Raw genomic sequence first — 10688 nt, 5'->3', positions numbered from 1 at the left:
CTTCATCTCTTAACCCTAGCCGCAACTCCCTCTCATTATTTCTCCATCTCTCTCTGCTACCTCTCCCTCTCTCTTTGTCTCTCTGCTACATCTCCCTCTCCCTCTCCCTCGACGCTAACTCAAGCCAACATGATTCGAACTCGGCGAAACCCACCCATTTGTCCTCAGCGAAATCCATCTCTACAAAACCCAAGTTCCATCATCGACCACCAGGTTATGCAAGGATTGATTATGGGAATATTGTTGGTGGTGGATCGTCATCATCAGCTGGGTTTGTAAAATATGCTAGTTCTGTCTACTACTTTATTTTTTGTATTGTCTCCAATAACTGGTCATATATAAAAAGTTAGAGAGTTGAAAAATAAAATGGTATTTTCTATGAGGCCTAATTTTTCATTTTTATGGTTATAAAATATGCTAATGTATTTTATTGTACAAAAAGACTGTAGCATACCTTGCTTTGATTTAGTTTTGTTCATAGAATAATGTATATAAAATGTTGCTTATGTGATATGCTTGATGCCTGTTAAAGAAGAATACCTTATTATTAGCTTTTTCTCCTTGTTCTTTTTGTTAAAGAAGGAACAAAGTTATGAACTTAGATGCATGCTAGACATTGGAATAGTTAATCAAGTCTTGGTCGAATTTTAGACTTAAGAATCCTTTGAAAATATCAGTTATTAAATTGAGAAATTTGGTTTCCTTCTGCTGTTATTTCCTCCTTTGTCTTCTGTTAAGGTAGAAGTTTTAGGCATTTGTTATAATTGAGCTGGTTTCTCGTTTCCAGAGTTTAGCTGTTAGCCATGCAGAAGTTGAGGGGCTCTCTCGCATTACTACTGTTGTTCCTGGTACAGACGAATCAATTAGCAAGTTGGTGCAGCAGCTTTATAAGCTTGCCGATATTCATGATGTGAGAATGTTTAACTATTACAAAGAATGCATTTGTTTAATATGTTAAAGTAAAATTGATTCGTTCTCATCTCTTATGAATTGTGATGAATGCAATGAGTAAATTTAATGCTACTTGGTTAATGCAAATTATGTATATGTTTGTTTTGATGGAAATTGTGAACTTAGATGCATGCTAGACATTGGACAACCTTTGAATAAATGGAATGATGTTGTATTAGCCTTTGATGGAATGGAATGGAATGATATAATGGCAAAATGTTAGCATTATAATGTAAGAGTAGGTTGAAAAATGCATGGTTTTGTGTTAGGCACAAACCGGCCGAACCAATCTGAACCAAACCGATTACAAGTGGTTTGGATTGGTTCGGTTTCCATTATGATTTTAGGCTAATCCGAACCAAACCGGACCGTTATTTTCTTATTGGTTCAGCTGTGGTTTGAGAGTAAAACCGAACCAATCCGGACCGTGCCCACCCCTACCTATCTGCGTTTCAACTCAACTTCCTTCCATTTTCTGAAAATTCAACTTTTATAAGACTTTCTTCGAAACCCTCTTAAAATGGCTTCCTCTTCTTCTTGCCAAATCATTTCAATTTAAATGTTGCTCCCAAAACAACCCGTGAAGCCAAAGTCTGGCGTCCATCTTTTGTATCCTAAAATCGTCATCTCACGGTTAATGATTATGTGATGATGAATGATACGACTGCTATCATAGTAGCTAGAAATTTTCTTACTCCTACGGATGAAATACTGTTAACAGGAAGGTCTGACGAAGAGGCTATTGATGACTCAATGGCTTTTAGCATTCAGAGTGCTGTTTTTGTTTCTAACATGGCTGATCGTTTGCATGTCGGAGCAAACAAGATTTAGGAGTTGAACATTGAAAATTCGTCTCTTCAGAGAATGCTTCATGAGTCTCAACAAGAGGTTGAGAAACTTAAAGAGGAAAATAAGGCCTTGTTGAAACTAGTGAGTTCATACTCCATTAATAAGCAAGACAATACTTGATATGCTGCAGATTTCCAATGAAAAGATTCTGGGAGACCACGAGAGGCTCATGGCTAAGCTTAAGAGGCGTCTTCCTCTTCCTTTAGAGGCTTCCAAAACATAATGAAATTTTATAGATTTTACAAAGCCTGCTCCTTCCTTGCAGGTGAAAAGAATCTATCTATTGTATGCACCTTTCCTGTTATAATAATTGGGTAAATTTTTTAACTTGAACCTATGATTTTTACGTCTTTTCAAAATGACGATTTGAAACCTTATGCCTTATAGGTTCAAATAACCATATCAAATCTCTCAAATTACATATTTCAATGCATGTGAGTTCGGAACTTCTTGCTCGGGCTAAACACGACCTCAGAATTTATTCGCCCTTTTCAAATGGACATGAAATATAAATTGAGTAAAAACCATGATAATATTGCAATATAGTAGTAAAGAGCATTAACTACTATATACCCAAAACTTCAGGTTCGGGATCTCTCATATATTTGGATCCATGGGCTTCTGGCCCAAATCATATAATATAACAAAATATGTGAGGAGCCTCAATTCATCCTTTGAGGTTTATCCTGATATTATCCATTTCTCTGTGTATTCTTAACAACCGGAATTCACAAAATATATTGCTTCCTTGATATGTCAATTATAACATAATCGAACTTTATTAAATTCATCATTTTCTTATGCCAAAGAAATATGTGGTGTACCACAATTTGCAATAATACCTCAAGGGTTGTCCATTTAACTATTGGAACTTCAAGATCTCAATATTGTCAGATTTTGAACTTCATGCCAAAATTCAATATTTTCATGGTATGGACATTTTTATAATTTCCCGTACATATTTCGGGACTTCAGGCCTTTACATAATTGTCCATGTTTTGAGGAGCTTCTAACTTCTCATTTAATTATTCATCCATGAGTTTAAGGAACTACAGGTTCCCTTTTGTATACAATGACAATTTACCCAAAATGATTAATATTTATGTACACGTCACTATTTATGTATACGGTACTATTCATTAAGTCATGAATACGTGTCTATTCATGCGTACAGTACATTTGCCAGTACAATTATTCATTTGTACGACACTATTAACCAATACGGTACTGTTACATTATCAAGGAACTCCATGTCCTTATTTACATGTCAAGGATCAAGGATCTTCAGGTCCGATCTTTTGTTTACAAATATAGTACCGGAGAGACCGTCAGCTCTCATATCATTATCATCATCAAGGATCTTCAGGTCCTAATGTATAGGATCAAGGAACTTCTAGTCCTGATGTTTGTATGTTGTAAAACTCAACATATCACACAATTACTTCATAAAATAAATTGTTTGTAAATAAATTGCTGGTATGGACAATAATCTCGCATCATACTTTAAATAAATATAAATGTGCCGTAAAATAAATTCATAAATTAAATTGCTTCATGTATGGACGTTAATCTCGCACCAGACTTTAAATAATAAAGTAAATGTGCGATAAAGTAAACATGCTGGTATGAGCACTAATTCTACTCCATACTTTTAAATAAAAAGTAAAGGCAGTTGTGTGAATGATAAACCCGCATCACACTTTTAAATAAATACTGCTTTATGGATAAGAAACCTACACCATACAGTAAATAAAGTAAATGCTAAAGACAGTTGTGTGGACGATAAACCCGCGCCACACTTTTAAATAAATACTGCCGTATGGGTAATAAACCTACATCATATAGTAAATAACGTAAATGCATGAATAAAACCATCACCTAATATATATGAAGTATATAACATATTATATATTATGGACAATATAACTACGCCATTATTTAAGATATAATAAGATGAGTTTTAAGATCACACCATCATTTATATATATAAAGCAAAAGGCAGAGAATGGTGAAACATTTAAAATACCAGAAAATGCCCTTGGTTAATGCAAACATTAAGAATTGAAATTATTAATTAAATGAAGATAATATGGTAAATTCATAATTTTTCGTATTAAAAAAATTAAAATTAAAAGAAAATTCAGATAATGGATCCTATTTTTATGGAACACAAATATCCATTATCTTTTTTAATTCTAAAATAATTTTATTTTTATTTTTAAAAAAAATCTCTCGCATGCGCAGAAGCGCGTGCAGAGAGGCTAGTTTTTATTACGATAATATGTGTTACAACGCGATGGGTAATAAAAATTATACCACCATAAAACAACAGGATGGGGTATAAAACCGCACCATTCCAAATTACAGTACAAAAAATAAATTAAATAAATATGGATGAAGCAACATAAAAATTGTGAGAATACAAAAAAAAAAAGTTTGCATGTCATCGTAATAGTAAAGTGAGAGAAAACATATGATAGAGAGGAAACATATAAATAACCATAGTGTTGAGCTAGGAAAATTTAGACGTAAAGATGAGAGATTATCGTGCTAATAACGTGTTATAAAAATAAAATATCAGACTATAAAAAGTACCACTGAATATTAGGAGTATAATTGTATTTACTCTTGTGATGTTTACACTGACACAATTTTCTCTCAGATAGAACTTACTCTCTTTTGTTTCCTCTCAGTCTTCCTTTCTTTTCTCTCTTCTCCTTTTGTGTATTTTGCTAAGCAAATGGAAAGCCTATTTATAAGTAAATTGGATGGCTTCCAACATCATCATTAATTTTTTAAATATTATTATTATTATTTTTTATACGTGAGCTCCACCATTTTCTTTATAACATAAAAGCATTATTTTCCAAACACTATAATTTTACCGTTCTTTATAAAAACTTCCCTCATTTTTGGGCTGAATCAAAAGTCACCCTTGTTTTTTTGGTTTGGCACTACTTAATAGTGATCAAATTCGAAACAAGAAGAGCCCATTCTGTAAAAACGCTGCGTTGCCTTAAACCTTCTAAACCCCTTTCCGATGGCGGCCCTGAAGCTTCTCCTCTCCTCAGCTCGCCGTCACTGCCTTTCCAAACCTCACTCCCATCTTCATCCACCTCCATTTCTAAGCTACCGCAGATCCTTTAGCTCCGAATCCGACACGACCCAGAACCCGAACCCAAACTCTCCCTCTCCTCAACCCCCTACTCGACAATCCGTGCCGATCGAACCCGTTTCCTACTCTCTCAAGCCCAAAGACCACTCCTTACCCGACCCAGACCCAACTTCCCAACCCGAACAAACATCACCACCGCCGCCGAGAGGGCCTCGGGACTTGCCCAACTCACCGAGTCAGGAAACTCGCTCCGAGTGGACCCGTGAAGAGGCTCGGTTCTTAAGGCACGTGCCCTCTATATCTCCGGTATCATACCGGGTCAAAGTTGCTCCGTTGCCGGAAGATAGGGTCCCGGAGGAGGCCGAGGGAGGCGAAACCGGAGCTGACAAGGGTGGGGAGAGTGTGAAGGATCACGAGGCTTACTTGGAGAGAGAGAAGAAGAGGATCGAGGCGGATGGTCGATTGAGAAGGAGGCTTTTCAGGGTACCGGAGGAGGAGGTGGTGGTTCCTTTTCCCACGTTGATTAACGTTGAGAAGAAGGAGAGGAAGCCTATTTTTGATGTAATGGACGCAATTCGCCATGTCAAGGTCAGTGTAAGGTTTTCTCTTTTTTGTTTGTTTGATTAATCGGGTGTTTCTGTTTGGTTGCTGTGAAAATGTGGGAAAGTTAACGGACCTGAAGTTTTCCATTTCCTTGTTACATATTTGAATTTGGGATAGCAATTGGCTTCTACGATACTAACTATACAGTTTATTTGGCTTTATTATCTTTCATTTCTCTGGTTTAAGTTTGTTTCTGGGAAATTGAATAATTTTTAAATGTGGTTGTTTTTTGGCTGAAGAAATGTGGTCGAAGTATATGGAGTGTTTATTTTAATTTGCCTTTTTCGTTCTGGGTAAAATACATATGTTGTACTTGGAGATCTGGCTGGCGTATGAACTCAATTTGGTTTGCTAAGGTTTGTGAGGCAAAAGATTTAAGGATGAAAGTTCAATGTGAACTATTACTAGTTGTGACTTGTGATTGAGTATTAAGTCTAAACTTAAGTAAGAACATCTAGAAATCATGACCATTTTTCACGTGCATATTGAGCTTACAGCAGATGTTTTTGCTCTCAGTCCAGTTGGATTTATCTTTTTTTGTTTTATTGTTCTTGTTGTTAAGATAATAGCTATATTGTAATTACATGGATCTCTTTAGACTTTCTTTTGGGTCATAGTTTACGTAAGAGTATTTTGTTTTGCATGTGTTTCCCATTTCTAATCTCTTCTTCTCATGTTCTAGTTGTTTTACAGGCTAATGCCAAGTGCAAATTTGATGAAACTGTTGAAGCTCATGTCCAATTGGGTATTGACGCCAAGAGAAATGTAATATGCCAACTCATCTGAGTAAAAGCTTCTCTTATCTAAAGCATAACTTTTTTGCGTGAAATAGACTCTCTTATGTTGACCAGTAACCTATGCAAATATGAAATATATAAAAGCAGTTCGTAGTTTTAGATTTTCAATTCATCTCATGGCTGAATAGCCATTAAATTTAAAAGATAACCCTATACAAGATGGTACAAAATAAAAATGTGTGGGCATGATAGTCAATGTGATATCAAGGTAACTACTCCCAACAGTTCGATTTGTTTATAGCTGTCCATGTTCTTTTTTGATAAGTTGAACAATCTCACATGTGTATGGGTGCGTATGAGATGGCTAATAGGCATTGTTAAAGAATTGTTGAAACACCTAATATTTCAAAGAATGTTTTGAAGAAACCATTAATAAATGTTTATATTGATTGGACTTCAAGATGGTTGATTGGAATTTCAGGATTTTTTATTGAACTCCATGTTTTGGACTAGAAATGATATGACATTAAGCAAAAAAAATTTATGTGACTAATCCTTTTAAACCATTGTCTGTCGGTTCCTTGTACTCATTTTTTTCAATTCTAAAAGCGACCTTCACTATTTGTGGGCGTATGTAAAGAGATTCTCTCTCTTTAGTATGCACCCAAATATGTTTAGCCTTGACTGAGGGGTCTTTAGATTTATCGTATTGTATCATTTTCTGACTATACCTTCAGACCATAATGTTGTGGCCTCATCTGATTGTGTCAATTTGCATATTTTCAGTAGAAGTTCTCAAACTTAGTGCTATGCTTTCCAAACAGTAACTAATAAAAGTTCTTGCTTCTACTTTTTTATTTCATGCTTGCAATTTTACATGTAATTATTATTTTTAATGTTTCAAACTCCGGTTTCAAGATTCAATTTACATGGACTGCTACCTGATTGAATTGCAGGCAGTTCGTGGTAACATGACTTTGCCTCATGGTAGTGGGAAGGTAGTTATCTAAACTTTGCTAAATCATGCTGGAGTGTTTTCATCTTACTTAAATTCTAGTTGGCTTCTGTATGACCACTGTTATTTTCAGGTTGTCAGGGTTGCTTTCTTTGCTGAGGGCGCAGATGCAGATGAAGCTAAAGCTGCAGGAGCAGATATTGTTGGCGGTGTTGAACTTGTGGAGGAAATTGCAAGTAACGAACCAACTCTTGTTGCTACTATGATGATATACTTGCATTCTAAATATTACACTAAAAAGAGAAACTCCTGTCCGCTGGATATACTATGCAATGATTTTGCCATTTCAAAATTTCTGATTTTTGGTTTTGATCTAAAGTTCTTTCTATCATAAATGTCATTTTGTTTATGTGGGTTTATATAAATCTTACATTGCTTCAGTTGAAGAAGTAATCAAACCATTTATGACCTGAGCTTTGTATCATGCAGGCACTCATAAGCTCAATGTTGACAAGTGTTTTGCAACAAATGAAATGATTATGCGCCTGGCAAAGGTTTTTGAGTCGTAATTGTTTTCATGTGGGATTTGTCATCTTCATTACTTCACTAATCGAAAGGGAATCTTGAATGTTTTGCAGATTGCAAGGATTCTTAGAGAGCGTGGTTTGATGCCTGACCGGAAAGTGAGTTAGTCATATTGTAATTTCTTATTCAATTCGCAGGTCTGTGGGCAAACTACTAATGTTGGTTATACTATGTATCGTATAGCTAGGCACTGTCACTAATGACATCTCTGGAGCACTGCAAAAAGTAAGACAAGGTCATATTGAGTATAGAATGGACAGAACATCAATTGTACACGTGGGACTTGGAAAGGTACCGTAGTCTTAGTCCAAATACAATGTTCTATTTCTACTTTTCTGGAGACATGGATTTCACTTTCTTATTTTTCTTATCTAGTGTCCTCACCATTCTTTCTTTTTAGGTAAGCTTTACAGAGGAGTACCTGCGTGAGAACATTGGTGCCTTTATGAGTTCTCTTTTGCTGGCAAAGCCTACGGGATTAAAAAAGTGTAAGTGGCACAAATTACTCGTGTTTCCTATAGGGTTATTCGTGGGCTAAACTAAGTAAAGTTCAAATTTGATATAATGTTCAACCATAATTTTACACACTCGGTTTCTTGCTCTTGCATATGAGTGCAGAGGATCAAGTTTATTAGCCATGTTTATTTCTGAGCACTTCATGAGCCATTGGTTCTGCTCAACAAGACGTTCAGCTCAATTTGCTTGTTAGATAAATGAACCAAACTTGATACTGAGGTGCAGGCTCTTTTTTTCATTTTTTTTATTATTATTTATCAAATGAGCCTAAGTTAGAAAAATCTAAGCTTTGTTGTGCCTAAGTTAGAAATTTATTGAAATTTGTTCATCAATGTTGTCATCATGATATACATTGTTGACCTATGCCCTAACAATACAAGTTTTTGGCATACAAAGATAGTCTAGCATGGTATCAAAGTTTTGGTTGAATTGTTCCAGGAGCTCTTAATTTTGAGATCTCTCATCCCATTCCCCAGTTATTTTTTAACTGACAAGGTGCACTTCACCTATGTATTTCTCCATGAGGATACATGTAATAGAGGGTGTGAGCTTGATATTTGTTGTTGATTCATTTCCTAATAACTTAAGTTTGTGTGGCCCAATAATCGTCTAACAGCTGTAAATTATCAGTTGCTGTAACTGAAGTGCAGGTGCATGACTCTGTTGACAGTAAACTTCATTGTTCATGTTTAATCTTGGTGTCATGTTTGACCCAACTGCATGGTTATGCTGTATTATATGTTCCTCACCCTCAACACCTTGATCGCATGAAGCTCTTTCGAGTATCAAAGCATGTCTCTGTAGTCATTTCTTTTAAGGCCAAGCTGAGAATGCCCTTGAATGCGTTACCCACCCCTGAGCCAGACATGAGCTGAACACATTCAGCTTGATTACCTCTGAGCCACTTAAAGCCGCTAACTTTCTCCTAGCCAACCTAGAAAATTGTAGAGGTCAGCTTGGCTTAACTCATCTGCAAGTCTACATGATAAGTAATTGCAGTAGTAATTCCAAGATGCAATTATAATCTTGGACTGTAAAAGATGCCAAACAGTTGGGTGAATGCTATTTGGCTTCAGGAATTACAGGGCAATAAGGGATAGATGCTAACCATCCTTGGGGGAGGCTCTATTATCTCTCTACCCAACTCCTTGTCTAGCAGCCAAGAACAAGAGAGCTACTTAAGTCTGGTTTAAGACAGTCAGATGCAAAAACCAACCCTAGGACTAGGAGAGTGGCTCTTTAAGTTAAATTAATGGGAGTTCTCGTGCACTCTTAATTAATTGATTAGAATTATTTTATTTTATTTGGCATATTTTTCTCTACATCTCTTTTTGACGTTTGTGAAAATCATTTGCACAGCTTCCAAATATGCTGGGTATATTAACTCCTTCCACATATGTAGCACGGTAAGCTCGCAACCCTTGTTTTTGTTTTTGCATAATTCTGTAACGTTGAGCCATGCATAGATCCTAATCCTGTCAATTATGTGCAGATGGGTCCAGGAGTTCCAGTTTCAATACAGTCATTATCCAAAGCTGCAGATCACTACAATAAAATGCACCTCAAGTGATGTGCTCTGTTGACATTTCCAACATAGATCAGTGGTTCAATCTTTGTTTTCTTTGTGATTTTTTTACCCTTTTAGGAAGTGAGGGCTCTCACTGTCTCTCTCAGTGCAGAAGGATATTGATGGGGTTCAATGGAATAGTAGATCGATGTGGCTAGGATTATGCAAGTTAATATCTTGTTTTTGGGTCAAATCTGCTGGGCATCCAAGTATTTTTTGCATATGGAATTTGGCAGTGCTGCTTCATCAACATGATCTTCATGTTTCTCTGCTTAATTAACAGTCACAGATTTGACCAAAAATGAACGGTTCATGTTTCTCCTCTTTTTGACTGTTCGTGTCTCTTAAATAGCTTTTCGATTTGGTCACATGATCTTCAACTCGAAGGACACTATTTAAGGGACACTTTGTTGGGCCCCTCCAATATACTTCGATGATCCAAACAGTTAATTTTTTGGTTATGTTTTGAGTTTAGAAAATAATAATAATAATAACAATAAATCGTAATTAACTATACTAAAAGAACACAAAAGTAATGAGCTAAAATAATTTTCTTGCAATTTTTACCGAAGTTCGGTAAAAAGACTAAGTGTTGCCAGATAGTTATCCTTGAAAAGGATTTGTAGACATTGCTTAGGTAATTTTTATCTCGGCATTTATTGGCGATGTTTTATTTTTTTTATGTACAAGCGATATTATGAGAGGTGAGGTGAGAACCAAACTTAAGATCCGGGCACATAAATAAATGTTTTTTATTAGCTGAGCATAAGTCCGTGCATTCATTTCTCGAATTGTGAATAAGGCGAATTT

At 35.8% G+C, this 10688-nt stretch overlaps 1 protein-coding gene across 3 annotated transcripts; it reads left to right on the top strand.

The window, feature by feature from the left end:
• LOC18781577 (50S ribosomal protein L1) lies at positions 4723 to 10248 on the top strand. 3 transcript variants are annotated; one of them, XR_002270882.1, is made up of 11 exons: positions 4741 to 5503; positions 6212 to 6283; positions 7212 to 7253; positions 7344 to 7446; positions 7700 to 7764; positions 7849 to 7893; positions 7979 to 8086; positions 8196 to 8283; positions 8414 to 8530; positions 9671 to 9717; positions 9804 to 9825. XR_002270882.1 is itself a non-coding variant. In XM_020560727.1 (10 exons), the coding sequence occupies exons 1-10, from the start codon at positions 4841 to 4843 to the stop codon at positions 9879 to 9881; spliced, it is 1311 nt and encodes a 436-aa protein (XP_020416316.1). In that variant the 5' UTR covers positions 4723 to 4840; the 3' UTR covers positions 9882 to 10248. The 3 variants fall into 3 exon arrangements, 2 of the variants coding, with proteins under 2 accessions (XP_020416316.1, XP_020416317.1); XM_020560727.1 differs by lacking the exon at positions 8414 to 8530 and having other exon boundaries at positions 4723 to 5503; positions 9804 to 10248; XM_020560728.1 differs by lacking the exons at positions 8414 to 8530; positions 9671 to 9717; positions 9804 to 9825 and having other exon boundaries at positions 8196 to 8381.

Source organism: Prunus persica, chromosome G3, assembly GCF_000346465.2.
Source record: "Prunus persica cultivar Lovell chromosome G3, Prunus_persica_NCBIv2, whole genome shotgun sequence".
Lineage (NCBI taxonomy): Eukaryota > Viridiplantae > Streptophyta > Magnoliopsida > Rosales > Rosaceae > Prunus > Prunus persica.
Note: the sequence above shows the minus strand (reverse complement) of the source record. Positions and strands in the feature narration are given on the sequence as shown.

Coding starts and splice junctions, on each gene's coding strand:
- LOC18781577 (XM_020560727.1), top strand. CDS start 4,841: ATGGCGGCCCTGAAGCTTCTCCTCTCCTCAGCTCGCCGTCACTGCCTT. Junction 6,284..7,211: donor GTATTGACGCCAAGAGAAAT/GTAATATGCCAA, acceptor ATTGAATTGCAG/GCAGTTCGTGGTAACATGAC. Junction 7,765..7,848: donor TGATTATGCGCCTGGCAAAG/GTTTTTGAGTCG, acceptor AATGTTTTGCAG/ATTGCAAGGATTCTTAGAGA.